The sequence below is a fragment of the Filicampus tigris genome, chromosome 14, assembly GCF_054856515.1.
Source record: "Filicampus tigris isolate MCC_2025a chromosome 14, RoL_Ftig_1.0, whole genome shotgun sequence".
NCBI lineage: Eukaryota > Metazoa > Chordata > Actinopteri > Syngnathiformes > Syngnathidae > Filicampus > Filicampus tigris.
The window spans coordinates 16,729,162-16,749,995 of record NC_141230.1 but is presented as its reverse complement, the minus strand read 5'-3'; the positions used below and the strand labels follow the sequence as shown (position 1 = coordinate 16,749,995).

General features: G+C 40.8%; 1 protein-coding gene across 1 annotated transcript in view; it reads left to right on the top strand.

Moving 5' to 3' along the window:
* The window catches only part of LOC147136560 (E3 ubiquitin-protein ligase SH3RF3-like), an 82,279-nt gene that overhangs the window by 30,475 nt on the left and 30,970 nt on the right, over positions 1-20,834 (top strand). Inside the window, exon 2 of the mRNA XM_086052378.1 lies at positions 20,142-20,417. Within this exon, the coding sequence (XP_085908504.1) occupies positions 20,142-20,417 (276 nt within the window). The remainder of the gene's footprint in view (positions 1-20,141; positions 20,418-20,834) is intronic.

Below are 20,834 nucleotides of genomic sequence, written 5' to 3'. Positions count from 1 at the left end.
ACGTGGCGGGGAAAAAAAAAAAAAAAACACCGTCAAGGAGTAAGCGCGGTCACGAGCTTTTCAGACGAGTGAGTGAGCTGAACAGCTGCGGATATGCAAGCGCACTGAGCCTCGCGCGTGTTTTGTACGACATGCTAATGGTCGGGGTGGGGGCGGGCGTTCGGGGAGGGGGGGTTACGGGCCGGTCAAGATGAGTCAGGAGAATTACGTGAGGTTGCGCAATTATGGATTCATGTAAATGTACTTTCAAGGCCGTGTGTTTGTGAAGTGAGGTGTTTCGATTACGAGCAAGTGTATCCCTTCTGGATCAAACTGTGGGTGTGCATTACTGCAAATGGTATATCTGTTAATACTGTGTGTGTGTGTGTGTGTGTGTGTGTGTGTGTCTACATACACAGCAAAGTCTTGGCCCACCCACCTAATGTGCCACCTGATCCTGCCCACCCCTGGCCCCATAAGTCATTACATGCTGCTATCCAATCCCTGCCTGTCTCCTGCCTCTTCTCTGGGGTATCACACGTTGGCCACAGAAATGCGTGTATGTGTGCCTGTGTAGATGACTATGACCGTCTGTTTAAATGCCATTGTTGAAATATTGCTAGCAACAAGGATTAGCACGGTATTGATGGATTACATTGAGTCACAATGAGGGCATATAAAGGGTGTCCCCAAAAAATCGGCATCATTTCGCAGGCTAACAATTTTGACAAATCTTGTTGAAATAACCTAAAATGTTTTCAAAATCTGCAGAAACAGATCAAGAGTTTATGTTTCATGTTCTATTTGAATTCCGTCTTTCTGCTCGCATTGATGAACTCAGGCAGAGAATCACTTCCGTGCTGCATAATGTTACCGGAGACATGCTGCGGCGCGTTTGGCAAAAGCTTAACTACCAACTTGACGTGTGCCGAGTCACAGGCGGTGCACATAGAAATGGGTCCCTGAATAAATTTATGGGGCCCTATTTTTGTTCCCAGCGCCAGTCTAGTGCAAAGCACAGTCCAACTGCCATGAGTGGAGTTTTCTTTCATTTGGTGTACTGCTAGACTTTGCAAAGATAGAATTGTGCATAACGGGGCATTTGCGCTTTTGTGCGGCGTTTTGGGATTGAAGTAGTCTTATTACCGGCCAATCCTCGTGGCATCCCTTCATTCATTCACATCAAAATCAGGGCGGTCCGGGTGCAGTAGACCCAAGTACGCCGTTCTCGACATAACAGAACAGAAATAGACTCGCTGAGCTCCGTGCATGACATTGGCAGGTAAACTGCAAGATCTCCCTTTGCGGATTATGCAGTCGGTTGTGCGTGTGACGTGGGCAATCGGAAACTGCCCTGCCAGCCCCAATCGTGCGACTGTGTGACACGATTCCTGTGTTCTTCTCATTTCAATTGCTATGCGTCTAGTGCTAATGTAGTTCGGTTTTATCAAGCACAGTCGGTGTGCATACATGAAAGAGAACAATGTTAGGGAGGGGTCTCGATAGATACTTCATTTCTGTATTTGTGTTCTGAAACACAAGCAAACAACTGAGTTTGGCAAGTTTTTTTATTAATGGATATTAAAAAAACAACAAAGTAGTAAATTAATTCATTTGGTGGTGTAGTGCGTCAGACGGCTCATTAGGATCATTGGTTTTATTCCACTTAAGTGTCGGCATTGTCATAAATGCCGACCTTTGCATGCAAATTTTTAAGTACGCTTGTCACAGTCTATTTTGCGCTGATGCACAAATGAGCTCCAAAATGCTTGATGTGCTCGTCCCCATTGTTTTGTGTCTACTCGTTACTTCTGTTTCTTTTTGATCGGGATAGCTTGGCAATCAAATTTCAGTTCAGCATTTGCAGTATTTCTTTCCTGAGGGACGCAAATTGCGTAGATAAACTACCGTGTTCCCAACCGCTACATCTGTCATCCCCTATTTTACTATTCATTGCCATTTCCTCCAGAGCTCTCGCCTGCCAAGAGAAATGCCGAAGACGCACAATCACGCCGGCACTATAGACTTGAGAACAAAAAGCTGTTCTGAAGGGCTAGCGACAGTGAAACGCGCACAGGTACCAAGAGAGAACTTTTCCCGCTAACCCTTATTCAGGAAGGAACCTGACAAAATCCTTTTAAAAAACAGTGACAATGATTATTTGCTCTTAGTCATCTTGATTGCTGACCTGTTTACACAACACTACAGATCTGTTCAGGTTCCGACTGATGACTTACACTCAGCCAGCATGTGATAGTTCCTTGCTGAGTGATTGCAGAGTGTGAATGGTCATCTTTCTCTCTGTGCCAAGCAATTGACTGTCGACCGTTGACCCAGAACAGTATAAGTGGCATCGAAACGGACCGTTGGACGCGTTCGAATGTTACGCTCAATAAGTTTTGGTTTTGGCAGACTATGGAAGCGGTACTATTTTGAACTGGAAAATAGACCACTCCAAATCAGGGTCAGAAGAGTGGAGTGCAAAACCGGTCAAGGAACGTTGAGATGTTCTTGCCACTGCTGCTCTTTTTTCCCAGTTTCCGTAAATGTCTTTCAGTCAGCCTTCCTCTTATCCTTCAGGATCAAATAAGAATCCTTTCAATGAAGCCACACCTGAGATATCTACATCACTGGGCTGACTAACAAACGTCTCCATCGGCGCATCAACACTCATCAAATGTCAGGCCCCCACCCTGTTTTAAAGGCCAATCAAAGGGTTGTTTTGTGATAAATGATTTATAAGCCCCCGCAAAGGTCAGGATCTTTTTTTGTAGATATCTTTGCAGATCAAACATGGTGGGTGGGCGGGTGTGAGTTGACTTGTGTAAACGACATACAGTATGTGCTGTAACGGCATGCGGGGTCTCAACTCGCCTTTTCAGTACATGAAAATAGAGTACAAAGCTCTATAGGTATGTGTGCATGGCTGTGTAAGATGTGTGGGCGCTCTCAAATCACTCATGTGTACCGACGGGAAGTAAGTCCATCATTAAATCTACACGAGGTGATACCGTTATTCGCTCACTCAAAGTCAGACACATTTGCTTAGCGAAACCGCATGTCATTAGCATTTGGAGGTGGAAGGAGATGGAACATTTTGCAGCAACTAGGCGTTGAAGCAACTATTTGACCAATGGACCAGTCTACTTTACTAGTCGACCAATCGCTTACCGCGTGTTTTTAGCATCTCATCTTCCAGTTGGACAAATTACAGAGAATTGTACTCCGAGAGTACAAAAAAAAAAAAAAAAAAAAGCTGTTTGTGCAAAGTGAAAGTAGAGAATTGCTTCATTTTTTTCGAGGCTGGCTACAATGTCCTGTCTTACAAGACGCTACGCCGTCCAACACGGGATGAGACCATCCGGCTCATTGAAGAGAAGAGTGAGTTTTTATTCAGTTGTTTTTTACTTGTTTGCATGCTGACCTGTCAACATAAAAGCTCTCCGGGACCGCTGTACTAAGATGAAAAAATCTCAATGACGTCACTGACTTCATCAGCTTTCATCACGTTAGTGTCGACTGCAAAAAATCGTTAGTGGTTTGACCCCGAGCGGCAATAGTGAACGCACAGCTTGATAAAATAATCAAACAGAAAAGTACCTAATAGCATTGGTTCTATATTGTATCAATAAATTAGATATCGTTTTTCAAGCACTGTTTAAGAGGTATGACTAGGTTTGTGTATTAGTTCGCAGTATTAAACTGAAAAATGAGTCCAATTTTCATGAACGATTGTGCATGGGTGGTCGATGTGCAAGGCGGGAATTCATTAAATTTTGGTACCTAAATCTAAAAAGATATAGATAGGGAAATGTAAATAGTGAAATAGTGACTTATATGAAGTTATATTCATTCGATTGATACTCAATATGGTACAGTGGCATATTTATGAAAGCTAGCAAGTCGGTCGTTTTATTTAATTTGAGTGACGTTTGCCTCAGCCAGCAATCAACCGTTTTCAAGCTAAGTCCAACTAAAATGTTGCACTGCCTTAAAATACGTCTGGTGATATCCTTTACATCGTTCTCAGCAGAATAATTATCACCAGATAAAATGTTCCCGTCGGCTGCATTAATTATCTGATTTTCTTAGCTGTTCGTCGGCTGTAAATTAATTAGCAAGTGCAAAGAGAGCGCACTGTGCATTCTTTCAATTATTCCTACATCCTATACATGGCAGGTTCATCCGTATAGGAAGAACACAGAAGACAACTATATTATACATAGTGGTTCTGTTTTTTGTTTTTTTTTCAATTAATATTACATGTAATTAATATGATATATCTGATTTGCTGTGTACATTAACATGAACCTTCAGAACCTTTTTTTTTTAAGCTGTGTCTTTAATTTTTTTGTACCTTTTCCGAATTCCTTCCAAACAGTCATTTTGGGCCTGGATCTTAACTGCACATGTGAGGAAAACGCCCCAAGCATACGTAGCATTTATCAAATCGACGCGCTCGGCTGGAATTGCATTGTACTGTATGTGTGTTATTCTTGCAAATGTCCCAGGCATTCCTCTCCGTGTATGTTGCATATGCATTGGAGATGAAGACAACTTTGAGTATTACTAATGTCACATAATTTGCGCCTCATCAGTCTTGAGGATAATGCTCTGCCTCTGAAGAGCAAAGCGTAAAAAGGGATTTACGAGTGCCATAAGGAAGATTGGGGGAGGGAAATAACAGCTATCTTCGTCGAATAAAGGCTGACTAGATGCCAGTTACGACTGCCAAACTAAAAAGGGTAAGACACATCTACCAGCGTGATCGTTTTTAGTAAATGTAACCCTCGGCATGCTTTTGACGAGGCACTATTTTGAGTGAAGCCTTGAAACGCGTGTGAGACTGTAAAGAAAAAACTAGCAAATGCATGTTTTTAATAAATGTTTTGATTGATTCATTACAAAAGTGTCTCTTTCTCAAGTCGGTATGGTTAAAAAAAACTGATGCCTATTGAGCTACAAAATAACTGTGCCAACAAAACAGATGACAAAGTAGGCAACAGTGAATGACTTTGCTGTGATAATCAGTCACTATCTCAGGAAATTACTGGGGTCTCCACAACTCTGGACTCTTCTGGGAAGACTTTCTAAAAACGTTTTGCCTGCCTGAGTGCCGAGAATCTGTTGTTCATTCATCCAGGAAAAAACAAAAAAAAGACATTTCCACAAAGTTGGGAGCATAGAATGTTGAGCTAAACTGAAGTGTTAAGAATCCGGGTGAATCTAGGGCCACAGTCCAACCTCTTTTGTTGAATAAAATGTTTGTATTTCCCTGGGAAGTAAGCTTGAAGTAAGTAAGATCGCATGATGAATAATGAATGCATTTTCAGCTATTCTCTATTCTCACACATCATGCTTACTATGTTGCGCTTGATGTAAAACTCCCAGGACGACAGTTAAATTTCAGCAAATATTTACTGGCAAGCTGCTAGAGTGAATTTATCCTCCCATGTGTGACCTTTTAGTCTTTATACTGTAACCAAAGCAACCCCTGAGCATTTCGCTACATCCAGTCAGTTTCAGCTTCATTACTTTTTGATTGATTATTAGTATTCATGGAGATGTTTGGTGTCTTTGTTTGTATCTCCATTTGTATTCAGCAGATCGCAAGGTTGACCAAGTAAATAAGGACGGTTACTCCCTGCAGGCACATCTGCATGTAGAACCAGTATAATCCCCGCCTTAAAGGAGAAATTAACCCCAACATAATTTTTTCAAGAATATATTCCCAACAGGCCCTCCGTTCCCAACACGGTATTCTGATTAACATTGCGTTTGTGGAATATGAGTTAAGCAGCAAAATCCACTCGTTTTTAGCCATCTTTGGGGGCGGCCATTTTGTCATTTCTTTCGACTGAAAATGACATCACAGTTGCTCAGGGCTCAAGTAACGACCAATCGCGGCTCAGCTTCAGAAAACAAGACAAAATGGCCGCCCCCAAAGATGGCTAAAAACGAGTGGATTAACTCTTATTCCACAAACGCAATATTTATCAGAATGCCTTGTTTATACTAGTTGGCTTGCATAGAACATATTCTTAAAAAAATATATGTTTGGGTTGACTTCCGCTTTAATGTTGAGTCATAGTATTGTTTCTAAACTGTTTATTATTCAGCGCCGAGCTCGCTCGTTTGTTAGTAAAATGAATTGAAGTGCCAATGACAAATAGAGAGCAGAGACAAAATAGGAAATGCCTGGAGCAGAGGGTTGTGACTGCCGATGTGAGAGGGAAAGACGCCAGGTGGAGGATGCATGCAGTGAGAAGGTGTTGGAAACGAGGTGCAAAGTGGAAACGGTAGCTTTCGGTGTCATCACACCATGTTGCCGGCTGATTGGACATTGCCAGCAGCTCCCATCCAATCGCCTCAATGCGCCACGTATGTGTGTGCACTATATGAAGGCTGACATCATCCTAGAAGAATCTCATTTGCAGTAAATAGTCAATAGCGAGCCCTGGGGGGAAGTCTCCAGCGATTCCTCCTGACGTCAGTGCTCCTACATGTGCGTTTGTGTTTTTGATTCACATGTAAGACGAGAGCGAGATAAATGATGTGTGCTAGCCGTTCCGCTTGTGTCCACGCTGCAGTGTCGGACTGTATCGTAACATCTTTCATTAGCGTCAATGGTTCAGGGCCATGTTCAGCTCCCACGGGGCCTCTGGGGTAATGATTTGTTGATGCCACCCGGGTGACCTCTCATTGAAATGGGGGCACTCGGGATGACTGGTTGATTCATTGTCAAAAAATGAGTTGGCCAATGATAGTATAGCGGTTCACATAACTGGCATTCATTCAGCGGGCAATTCCTGGCTAATGCCCAATTTAAAAGGCATAGGAAGTGTAGTATAGAAGTAAAATGAATTAAATAAACATCCGAACCTGGTTGATTTAATTGAACACGACATTGTAGGTTTAAATAATACGGTTGTTGACAATGTTCAACAACACTGTTACAAAAATGTTTTAATGAAGTAAATAAGTGGGAGAAATCAAGCAAGAAATTTGATGCATATACTTCAAATTCCACACTTTTGTTTCATGATCCAAGATGGCAGCATCAAAATCCAACAGCTCAAAAATCATTTTTTCCCTTTTTAAATGAAAACGCTTGTTGATGGCACATGTGAAACAGCCCAAAAACAGTTTGGTCAATTCAAAAATAAGACCACAAGAGTCCAGCGTAAGGGTTTGATTGTAGCATTTCCTACGCGACACCAATTTGTATGATTTTATTGCACATTATGTGAAATTCTCTGACTCAAAGTTTATTTGGCGTGTCATATCTGCACAGACCCGTAACAGATACAGACCAAAACGCACATGGTACACAAGTTTATACATCCAAGTTTATGTATCCACTTTTCCATACATCTTCTGAATACCAAACTTTGAATTCAACTAAAGTACATTTATGGAGCTTAATATTGTTGCATTTCAAGTTTTAAACAAAAAGCCACATTTTGGGGCGGACGTATTCGATTTTTGGTGCCACCATCTGGGAATCATTTGTTGAATTCACACCTTTCCGATTCTCAAGACCGGATAAGGAATATTAGATAAGAGAACATGGTATTGTACTCAAATTTTCCAAATATCAAGTTTGCAATTATTTCAATGAGTTAAACCTTAATAGCATGGAGTAAACCTGGCCTCCTGGCCACTTTTCCCTGTTGGTCACTGGCTTAAACCCTTATGAGGAAATGCTTAAACGGCCCCTGGCACATTGTCAGACTATTAGATAAGCGAAAATTCAATTTAAATTGATTGACACTTCACAATCTATTATTTGTCACTCTGCCCCATCTAATGTTGTCTGGAAAAATGCCACAGACAGAGATCATTTATAACACTTTAGAAATGCTTGTTGGCGGACAGCAGACTCTTCCTCTTTTCCTCTTCCTCTCCAATCTGTTTTCGTAATTTGGTCCAAATCTATTTGGGCATCGGAGATGTGATGGATGTCCGACTTCAGCTTTAATTTGAAAGGTTTCGCAAATATTTGCCATGACCATTTATTGAAAGAATGACAGCCATTTTATGAAGAGTACTTAAAGTGAGTGACAAGATTGTAAATATCCATAGTGACATTCGAAAATCCAATGTGGTTAATTGCTGCCCGCGGCCTGGAGCCTGTGGGCATCACCAAATTTTGCGCTTGTCATGACATCGCCGCAGTGTTGTTTGTTCATGCGTCATGGTGCTTTTATTTTGTGGAAGAACATATTAGCTAGCAACTGAATGATTTATTATTATTTTTTTTTTTTTTTTCAAAAAATCTTGAGTTGCTTTCATAACCTCAATATCATTTGTCCTATCGGTTTTGTGTGATTGGGTTGGGCTGTTCCTTTCCTTCTCCATTCTTTGATTCAAGTTGACTTCTGTTCAAAGAATTCGTTTCCTGAAATATGGAAGTTTTTTTTTTTTTTCCCCAGATGGCTTTTTTGAAACTGAAGAAACTGATTTGGTGATCATCTAATTTTCCGTTCGTGTGGCCAAGGTAAATTTCATTGTCCCGAGCCGCTGATCATGTTCAGGCCTGGAAGGTCTCTCAATTTCTTTGTCATTGAGATACGTTCCAGGAGACATCCCCTGCATGACTATATTATTATAAAAAAAACATTTTTTCACAAATCTTGCATACTTTATTCACGCCGAACCTTGAGTGAATATCATCAGGTTGTTGGGGCCATTCAGGTTTTTGGGTTGTCTGTTACTGTGACTGACGCATTAAGTACTCTTAACAACTGCCGACACGCCTCAGCAACCATCTGTCACTCAATGCACCCTGTCGCCACAGTAACAGGCTCAAGAAAGGGGAGGGACCAAATAGAGAGGACACATCGATGGCGATCTGTCACCCTTAGAAACGTCACTTGCGCCTTGATTGTCTCTCTCCCATCCATGCAAATATTTATATCGTTCTTTTTTAAATACAAAGGCATGACTTTTGCGCTGCAATTCTATAAAATCCCTCCATTGTCATCGCAAGTTAAGAACTGAGTCACTTCACGAATATAATCATGATGAAATCAGTCAGTTGAGTCACAGTGGGAGGCCGCAGAAAAGAGCAGCTTTATAATGAAAACCCAGCGAAAAGAACCAAAGGAGATGAGACTTGGCGTCCGCCTCCTCGGGTGTGGCTTTAACCCTGCAGGCAGAAGAGGCTCATTTTAGATGGAGTGGAAATGAATCAATTCATTTTCTGTCAACTAAAAGCGGTGGTGGTCCTAGCCACTCACAAAAAAAAAAAAAAAAAAAAAAACTTACCGTGAAGTTAACCTTATACTTTTTAAAAATGATATGCAAAGAGTAATTAGAATGAATGAAACAGAGAATTAAAAAAGCACGAGGGGTTACAAGTTCCCCACGCAAATGTCAATGATTGACACTGTATTATGTCTTGGGGGAGGTGGGTGGGCAAGGGAATAATAAACACTGTAGTCTACTGCAGCATCCTTGTTTGACTCTGGTTATCTGCATTCACAAATATATATTTCGCAGATATGTCAAGCCATTACACAATCGAGAAACTATTTCACATAGCAATTCAAAAAAATATATGGAAGCTGTCACCCTGTGCAACCGTCCATACACGTGCCAGAAAACCGCCTCTGATCGCTTATCGGGAAGCCTCAAAAAGAATTTTTAAACAAATTGTTCGTATATTTGAACACTACAAAAGTAAATCGCTAATCGAATTTACTGTACATATTGTAGTGTCTGCAATATCTTCTCAATTCTCAAATAAGTAATACCTACCCCTTTTGTGTTTTACCGTGTCAACTGTAAAGACAATACGTTCGAATCTTTCATATGGTTAAGGGAGTTTCCAAGTAACTCTTTTACAGCACATGCAATCGTTGCAATGTGGCTGATGGAAGAATGTAATCCCCAAGATAACCATCATGTCACATTTTCTATTTATATTTCATCAGTGAAAAAGCTACAGGATGTTTTTCATGATGTAACGGCCTCCCAATACAACAATGCAATAACAAATTGGGTTATCTTTTTGGGGTAATTAGCTTTCCGATGCATATCCCGACTGCCGCATGAACATTTTTGCTTTGTAATGTGTGCGGCGAATGCGCACGATTTATTGTCTGTGATGATGAACATAATGAGATACATTTAGATTACCAAAGGGGTCTTTTCTTGTTATAAGCGTTGACGATTATAGTAGTCCCCAACCCGATGTTCACCATATCGCCGGCTTTTCTTCACATTCTCTTGCTTCATTGCTTTTTCTCAATCAGCTATATCACGACCATCCCCTTTATCACTCCACTGCTGCTCCAACTCAACAGCTTGCATTTCTAACAAGCTCAGCTTCCGTGTGCATCTGTTTATATTTTTTTTCCGCAGCCACTCTCGACTCGACGCGGTAATGATTCTGATGAATATGCTTAAAAGCTTTTGGAATTGCATCTTATTTGTTTCAGTCAATGCAAGGGAGTGTCCTTTCGAGATGTTTTTTTCAATTATTGTCTGCTATCACTTTTTTTCCAAGAGATTTAAAAAAAAATGTTTTTTAGGATACAGTGGTGCCTTGAAATACAAGTGATTTGACTTCTGAGTTTTTTTTTAGGTACAGGCTGTCAATCGGCTGATTTTTTTGGTTTGACTCGGCAATCGCAAACTTGGGTTACAAGTGCTGCAGAGCGGCAGGTGATTCAACTCACTTTAAAACATTCGGCAGTTTGGCAGATGTAATTCGTAAATAGTCTTAAAAAAAGAGGCTTCAAGCTCTTTAATGCTCCTCCCATTTGAAAGTTAGTGTCAAAGTAAACATAAAACAAAGAGAATTGCAGTTTGAAAAAAAAAAAATTCATTTAAAGCAGCCACATAGCCTCCGCTATCTGAATGCTAACATTTAATGGGAAACTCCTACAGCTAACAATTAGCTAACTGTGTTACACTTTAAAGTGGAAAACAAGCAAAACCTTTTCTTTGCAAAAATATGTTCGATGCGTACACTAGTCCAAACAGAGTTTTCTGATTAATATTACATTTGTGGAATAAGAATTAATCATAATATTCCACCCATTTTTATCCATCTCAGGGGGCTGCCGTTTTCGTCCTGTACTGCCACCTGTTGTCAACCGAAGAAAACATCAAAGTGCCCACGGGCTCGGTTTGCAAACGTCACGGTTCATATGTTTTCCGGGTTTGGTCAATTGGTGTTTTGACGTCAATTTCAGTCGACAGCAGGTGGCAGTATAGGATAAATGGCAAGAAATCTCTCAATAGTCTGCTTATATGAATATTGTAATATAACAGGTAATCCATTCATTGAATTTCTGTACCGCCTTTCCCGATCAGAGTCACATGTAGCTGTAGCCTATCCCAGTGAAAAAACAAACAAAAACACTATACCATTTGTGATGGCAATGGTCTTTTTCCTTTATTGTAAAAAAAAAAAAAGAAAGAAAGAAATGGAATGAGTAAGCTAAGAAGTCTTGACAGTTTGAGTTGAGTGGGAGGGGTGGATACAATAAAAAGGGCAATTAAGGGTTGAAACTGCAGTCATAGTAGAAATAGCCGCTGGCTAGAATTGTGTATGTTGTAGCGTGTCTTAAGTTTTTACATCACGAGAGGTTATTTATTCTTTTTTTTTTTTTTTTTTTGTCTTGCTGCTAGTGTATTTGTGCGCCGCCACTTAAACAGAGGTGTATGTTGTATCTTGAATTATAGATGGGAAGTGAATCAATAGTGCACTGAGTGGCTGCCAGACAACCCGTGTGGTGTGTGTTTGTATCTGTGATGTACTTTACTGTAATTTTGCGTAGCCGCTGATCTGTTGATTTATGCCAACATTATTTACTTTTCACACACAATTTAAGGTTATGGTCAAATACCATGTGCTTTTTTGATTATTTCATGTTATGTTTTCACTGTATTCCAAGCTTTCTTCTTACTATTCACCACATTTTTTTATGATCTTAAGAGCACAAGTAACAATTTTGGGGCTGAAGCTGTGTGTTGCACCAGGTTGTCGGCACCAATAAAAAAGCGCAGCATGATAGCATGCTGCTCGCACAGCGGACTGGAAAAAAGACCTCTGCAGATTTACTACACTATTACCACACACACACATGCAGCTACACACACGGAGTGGGGAAAAGTTGTAGAGGCCCAATGCCCCTCCAAGGACAGATGAGTAAGAGACAAGAGAGCGGAGTAATCACAGTTAAAGTGCATGTGTGTGCGCGCGTGTCGGGAGAGGGAGAACCAGAGGTCGGTAGACGGTCTGCAGGGACACAAATGGTTTGGTTTTATAAAAATGGATGAGGATGTGAGTGGAGTGGAACATCCTGTCCCAACGAGTATCTTTGACACGCACTTGCGCTCCGGACCGGCTCGGCATGGGAATGTTAGTGTTGGCGAGCCTTCAGACTGACAGATGAGTGAATCCAGGCGAGAATATGCGTTCCAAACTATACGGTTTAGTCCCTTTTAATTCCTGATTTCTCTGAACGCTCACCTCATCTGAAGCTTGGTGACATTTCCCATACACGGTATGCAAATGTTTCCTTTGAAGTGAAACCTCCTAAATTGAGTCTCGACAGTGAGTGAGACACATGAGTTTTGAGATCAAGCATTCAATTTAATTTGAAACTTTGCAGGTTGGGAGGATGCACATACATGCAATACTTGGACATTTAACATCATTTTTTTCAAGAATATGTTCTATGCAAGCCCACTAGTTGAACCAAGGCATTCTGATTAATATTGCGTTTGTGGAATAAAAATGAATCCACCCGTTTTTATCCATCTCCGGGGGCGGCCATTTTGTCACTTCTGTCGACTGAAAATGACATCACAACTGCTCAGGGCTGCTCAGGTAACGACCAATCACAGCTGACCTGTTTTCTGAAGTTGAGCCATGATTGGTCGTTACCTGAGCAGCCCTGAGTAGTTGTGATGTCATTTTCAGTCGACAAAAGTGACAGAATGGCTGCCCCCTGAGATGGCTAAAAAGGGGTGGATTAACTCTTATTCCACAAACGCAAAATTAATCAGAATGCCTTGTTTCAACTATTGGGCCTGCTGGGAACACATTCTTGAAAAAAATATGTTTGGGTTGATTTCCCTTTTAAGTAAATGTAACCCCAGAATTGTTGTAAATTTGTGGTTTCTAATCTTAGTGGAGAGAAGCTTTTTTCTGTTTCCTGCACATGCATGAAAAAGATGATCTCAGAAAAAAAAAGTATGAACTGTGTAACTTATATGACATCACATTTTTGGTCCTTTTCTTATCATGGCTTAGGGTTCTGATTCAGAATTCACCTCAGTGACTTTGCTGAGGCAGCCAAGCAGAATTATATTTTCCGCTGAGTAAAACTTTGTATTACATTATAAAAATGTCAGAGAAAAACGGACTCGGGTATTAGCTGAGGGGAACACACTGTCCCATTTACTTGTAAAAAATTCCTGCTTGATTGGCCATCATTGCCATTGCTGCGGCAAGTCCAAGTAATGTATTTTTTGGACCATAAGGCATCGGATTATTAGGCGCAATATCAATGAACGGGTCTATTTTCATACATTTTTATACATATGGTACAAGGCAGATCTTTGTGAAGCATTGTATGTCAAATAACTCATTCTAATTGTACTATATGTTTATTTGATGGATTTAGCACTATTATGCAAAGTTTAGTCCAGGTCTCGTGTGCTTTTGTTCACCGTGCAACCACACGGGGGTTGCTTCGAGCAGAGAATAGGAAGGGCTCCTCGAACAGTTGGAAAAAAAAAAAGTCTGAACATTGCTATTCAATCTGGTGACTGGTGGTTTTGTTATTACTATGGCTGCAAAATGCTATCGTGGTTGACAGTTGAACAGTTGTAAACAAGTCAATCCACTCAACAGATACGCCAACTTCCTTGCTCACCGATATGCACGCCCGCTCTTTTTTTGCTCGGACCCGGTAGCTATTGCAACTCGGCTGTGTCATTTACCCCTCGGGCCCACAGACCGCAATGATATCGTCCCGCATTGGAACATTGGAAACAAGATGAGAAGGAAAACGTGAATTGAAAGAAATTTGAATCAAACATGACAAACTGAAATGCTGACATCCAAACATAAGGCGCATCGGAATATAAGACGCACCGCCGATTTTTAAGAAAATGAAAGCATTTTAAGTGCGCCTTATGGTCGGAAAAATTCGGTAACAAGTGTGTTGTGTGTGGTCTCTTCAATCCCCTCCCTTGTACACCCTTAGAGGAGCACTGTCTTTTGGAAATGGAAAAACGGCAGCATCCTTAGACCAGCGCCTTCATCGGCAACAACTACTGCGTAATGTCCCAATGCACAACGGCCCTTCTGGCATCCAACGCTTCATGTCAATACCACAGCCGCTCGTGTCTCCTTCTCATGTTTGAGTCAGATTTGTGTCAGCCGCTGTACACTTGGAGATAAACAGAGGAACAAATAGAGGATGCTCTCAGTGGGTCAAGAGGCAGTGAAGTGCCGCCTCTCAGCAAATGTTCTCTTATTGGTCTCAGTGGCACCGTGCCCACCAAACAATCAAGCCACGATCTGCCTTTCACACTGCATGAATTTTCTCCCATCGATTTCCACTCCTTTCTACTTCCCATTTATAAATAAATGATTGCCTCATTTATCATACCCTCGTGAATAGATGAACAAAAGCTTACCATTTGATTGCTGGTGTTAATCATTGTTGTGTAATCGTTTGGCTGCGTTGTATACACTAACTGGACGCGTCGTATGGAGGCAATGGAAACGAGAGCGTTTGCCAATTGAAAGCAAAAGTGTAATATTTGTCCCTATCTAAATAAGTTAAAAGTGAAAAAAAAAAGACTTGTTTTGAAACAATATGCTAATGTTTGGAAAATCACAATCAAGGGCAGCACAGTGGAATTTTGCGTGGGTTTAATCCCAGAACTCCAGCCTCCACCCACAATCCCAAAACATAAATTCATTCATTGAAGTCTTAAAATTGTTCATACGTGTGAGTGCAAATTGTACCCTGTTGTTGGCTGGAGACCAATGTGAGTGTGATCCCTACAGATGATATTCCTGGTAATAAATGTGTGTGTGCATGAGTGTGTTTTATAGCTGCTCTGGTGCATGGGTTTTTGATAAATGTAACCTAAAACATTGTTTAAAACCCACACAAATCATCCAAGGAATTAGATATTTCCTCAGCTGGCATGTTTGAACTGAAGCAGACTCCTTCGGCTTCTTTGGTCTTCCTCCTTATGAACGACCTCATCCCCTGGGGTCAAGCTTTCATGCAGCTCAGGATTTTCAAGCCTTAGAATGAGGTCCTGACAATGGATTTCTAAACTGTACCAGAAGACTTAATAGTAGGGATGCTCCGATCGATCGGGCGCCGATAACGATCGGCCGATTTTCGTGAAAAATGAGGTGATCGGCATATTCGATCAAAGCCTTTTTTTTCCAACGCAGCCCATGCTGACCAACGCAAACCCATATTACCGCGACAGGCAAAAGGCAACGCAAATAACCAGGAAAATAATGACATTTATCGGACTTGATGACCAACCATTCTCCGTGGTGGAAGACACCGGATTCCGCCATCTGCTCGCCCACTTCGAGCCTCGCTAGCTATGTGCTACCGGGACGCGAATACTTCACAGACGTAGCTCCACCGGAGAGTGTATTGTCGCATCGAAAGTTTCCTAAAAGTCGGATGTCAGTCCTGTGTCGATGTTGAGTCGAACAGGGGAGTTTTTCGCTCGCGTACTGCTTTTAATGACAAGGTTCGAACGAGGCATGTATTCCAAAATGTGTTATGCGAGATGCGTTACTTTTTTCTCGGTGACAAATGCACAAGATAGTTTGTCTATGCACAAGACAAGAAACCAAGTTCCTGAGTCGTTTCAATTTAGGAACTCATTGAATAGTTTATTCGAGTGAAGTCTGCATGTGACAATTATTTTCTACTTTGATTATATTATGAACCATGCAATGCTTAGGTGGCATGTTATTTATTTGACTTTTTGCATAATTAAGTATTTTGAGACTGCTGATTCTTTTGATCTGTTAAAAACTGTGTTACTAAAAGCTGGCTTTTCAATTATCTTTGTGACTGAGTAATTGTTGTATTGAGCCAGCAACGGTTTTGTATTTCTTCATGCTTTTGAAAATATATATAGATTTTTGTCAAAATTACGGCAATAATATGGCTGGGTTTTTTTCCAGACAATATTGCATAATAGCAGTCACCATAAATAAATGAAAAAATATACAGGTATTCCATGTGATCGGAATCGGTATCGGCCGATCTCACTCATGCATGATCGGTATCGGTGTCATGAAACCTGATCGGAACATCCCTACTTAATAGTGTGAAAAACATTGTAGTGGGGTAATGACTCTCGCTCTCTGTAAGCCTGAAAAGTCTTGATGCCCTAACATTTAAACTGAAAGAGCTCTGGGCCGCGGTGAATAACCTCTGTAAGTCACTTCCACGCACTGATGCACTCCACAGCACATGCTGACACCACCATCATGACCAGAGGATCTTTGCGATCTCCTCTTTTCATCCCCCCAGGAATCACTCTTCACATCACTTAGGCGGCCATGCCAAAGTCACGCTTTTTACATCAGCCGCCGTCCATCTGCTTCCTTGGGTCCAATTTGAAGAGTTTGCTTTGATATGCGTTCGGTTGTCTGCATGAGTGACATCCGATGAGGTGTGACTACGAGCTTTGTCAGTTTTTGTTTAAGGGTTGAAAACTTCCAACTCAAACATGGTTGCATGGTTTGAGTCGACCAACAAGTCAGTCTTGCAAGGGCGCAACGTAAGCCAAGATAGACTCACACTGAAACTGCGGAACAGATGGGAGCCTCAGCAGTGGACAATGTGTTTGCATTTATGTCCACACACATACACACCCATACATAACGTTTGCCCATACACAGAAGTCCACAAACACTAATTACTGCACCACAGGGGTTAGTGGATTTACTTTCTCTGAGTAGCTCTGTGTGTTGGGGGTGGGGTGGAGTAGTCTGGCCAGTAAAAAATAATGGAATATTTACAGGCATATACACACCCATACATAACGTTGGGTTATGGGTCATATATATATATATATATATATATATATATATATATATATATATATATATATATATATATATATATATATATATATATATATATATATATATATATATATATATATATTCATGTGCGTGTATATATTAAGGATGTCACAATATCCAAATGTCACAATATGAACCTCACGATACAATAATTATCACAATATTGTGCAGAGGTTGGCAATGTATTAAAAGCTCACGATACTGTATAAAAGGTGGAACTGCACAAATGATGCAACATCGGCTTTTAAACAGATTTTCTGCTATCAATATCATGACATGACAGCGATATATTGTGGCAATTTTAATATCGCGATATCACAATGTTGCCGATATTGTGACAATCCCTAGTACAACTCTTGTTAGCAACAAGCAGTTGCAGATGGCTTATATTTTTTTAAACCATTTTTTTCCAGAATAAAAATAGTAAAACTGGAAATTGAAATGAAAATAACATGTTCCAGATTCAACCTGTTGCCGTCATAAAAGCTTCTGTAAAGTACAGTCAAAGTTTAGGGTAACTTTTCACATTCTTAAACAAGTCAAAAATTTTTTTTTAATTATTATTGTACCTTATGGGGCTCCACTGTTTGTGAAAAGTTTGCTGGAAAGGTCTAATTGTCTTTCAACAGGTTATTATTATACCACATCTTATTTCATTGGTGCCTGCTTATTATGTTGTTTGAATATAAACATGCAAAACTGTTTCGAAGAATGACATCACCAAACATTTGCATTCATCTTTGCATTTCAAATTGCTACTTTTTGCCCACCAATTGCAGTCTCGGGCTGCTCAACACTTGAGATTATGTACTTGCATGTTTTAAGGAATATTGATGTGTATGAATATACATTTTGCAACAGCTGTAATGGATGATAGCAGCAGCAGTGACTGCATTTTCACCGCTGTTGTGTGTTTTTCCTAACATTGCATCATCACTGATCTCAGACAGTCTGGTGGGAGAGCCGCTGGCTGTTTGCTTCTAAGTGACATCCGGAGTGAATCGGTCTACAAGACTGAGTATCGCAATTCTCTGTGTGACAATCATTATTTGAGTATTGATGCCCACTCTGGTCATCTGTACCATGAAACCCCTTAGAATTTTCTTTTGAAAAAAAAAAAGAGTATGAGTACCTACATATGGGTACTTGCTGATACTTGCTGATAATGACATTACGATTTGCAACTGTGATGAAGTTGTCTCATTTTACTCAAATATTGTTCAGAAACTCAAAACAAACCTTTCTTGGACATGGCATAGTAACAATTTAACATTACTGACAATATAACACCCAACTGGATGTTTTTCGAGACGATCTTGCCACCCTTAGATGTAGCCTGTGACATGAGGCATTTCAGTTATAAAATAAAACTGTTAGCGAGACATCTGAAGTGATAATTTATCACATTGAGGCTTGAAAACATTTTCACACGACAATCACTACACCCTCCACTCACGCTTGATCACCGCTTATCGATATGTTGATCATGAACGCGTCACTTTGTTAGCGGCTAGCAAGCTAAGCTATGCTCGTTTCAAAGCGTACAGCGAAGTCACGCACACGAATCGATATAAAATCTGCCATGCGTGAATCCAACACGTCATTTCCAAGTCTCGATGCAAATGATCGATTTCTTTTTAAAACCATTTTAAATCGATATACTTGTTCCGCTAGGCCAACTTGCAGAGACCAGATCGACGAAGTCAGATCATGGAAATGTAAATCGATACATCATTGTAGTGTATGAATCATTACACCTCTATTATTTAGATGAGTTGTTATGTATTCTTTTCCCATATTTTTAATGAACTGCAGCATAGAATTTTGCCTTTTTTGCTCCTATTTAATATGGATTGCCACTACTGTTAAAAATGAAAACAGAACAATGGAAACAATCCAACACTATCCAGTTCAGTTGAAAGCGATTTGTTCCAGTCTTCACACAAAGGAACACTTTCACCTCCTTAAATGGGAAAGCATAATGAAAACAACAGTTCACTGGAAATTGGAACCTCTGGGTTTGTTAGGTGTTATTTGGAATAATTTCTGCTCTGACACTAATGCAAGACAGGATTCCTTTTAATCCTCCAAAGAGGTTTTGAGAATGCATTTAATGCTTTTCTGCCCCATGTGTGTCACAACAAAAAATGGCACGTAATAACGTCTGTTGACTGAAAGCAACAACTTAAGAGCAATTTCTTGAGAGAGCTAAACACAACTTTGGCTAATTCTCAACTAGGCTTATAGCAAAACTAAGGGTGGGCTTCAGAATAAATGTAGGCCTACTTAATTTAATTGTAAATTTTGAATGTACCCTTTTTAATGATATAATGTCATTTTCTTAACTCACTATTACGCTGAATCTAGTTGTAGCAATTAGTGTGAGTCCTGCACTTGTCTGTCTTCAAAGAGTCGGTGCCATCTTGTGTTAATCTTTTTTTTCTTTCAAAAAACTCCCAAACCGTGTATGTTGGTGCCAGCTGCTTGGGCCCCATGTGCCAGAGCACGTTTGATGCCTTCTTTGCCTCATTTGCGAGCCTGTCACAACATATTAAGCAGAGCAGGTTTTGCAAATTTGAGTCATCTTGCAAACAATTTTTTAAAAATCGTCTACCTTTGGTTGGAGTGCCAATATTCTGGTTTCAACACATCTTTTTTTTTTTATTGGAAGTTGCAGATTATTCTTCTGTCTTTAGTTACTCTTCCCTGTATCACATGACCGAGATGATTTGTCAGAGGCACTGGCGGATGCACCTGATCCTCAAAAGAAAACATCTTTCAGATTCCGATGATCAATCAAACATTTTCGATTCAGTCTCTTTGTGCAGCCCGCCATTTCTGTCTTGGACCACAAAGTTGATGACACTCAATCAACAGCACCTCTGCTTGTTGCGGCTGAACGGTGCACTCCACTTTGCATCAATTGCTTCAACAATCACATCCGACAGAATCCTTCAGTCAATCGATGACGACGCCTGTATGGCAGCTTCAAACATTCATCGTGTTCATGATTGGCCAGCTGACAATGAGTTTGTCTCCCAATCTCTTTCAGAATATCCCGGCGCTGCCTTGCGGGAAAGCTCTCTACTCTTACGAGGGCAAGGAGCCAGGAGATCTGCAGTTCTCCAAAGGTGACATCATCATCCTGCGACGCAAGGTGGACGACAACTGGTACCACGGCGAGTTGAACGGTTGCCACGGGTTCTTGCCCGCGAGTTACATCCAGTTGCTGCGGCCCCTGAGCCAGACTCCGCCCCAGGGCAAAGCGCTGTACGACTTTGAGGTCAAGAATAAAGACCAGGATAAAGACTGCCTGGCATTCAGCAAGGTGACACACTCGAACACCCATCCGTAGACTGTAAAGTTCTTTGTGTAAGGGAACTTTCTGGGGTATGTCGATAGAAATGGTGTTGTTATGGTCAAAATGATTTTCTTTGAGGTTTGGTCATTTTGGTCTAAAAGTACAGCGGTATCTTGACTTTGGTTCAGAGTGGCCATAGAGATCGGGCTGGACCCCAAAAGCTTTGCTCATTAGTCAAGGTACTACTGCAGCATTAGGATCACTTCACTCTGCGGAAACCCCAAAGAAATCACTCAAGAAAATGATCTGAATAATGAAGGCAGTGTTTCGACTGGGATTCCATCTGTCGTGTTCTCTTCCTGACAGTGATCTCAGCAGCGGGTCAGATGCTCGTAGCTATTATGTTCTGAGGTACACATTAAAGAAACACGAGACGCGCTTCTT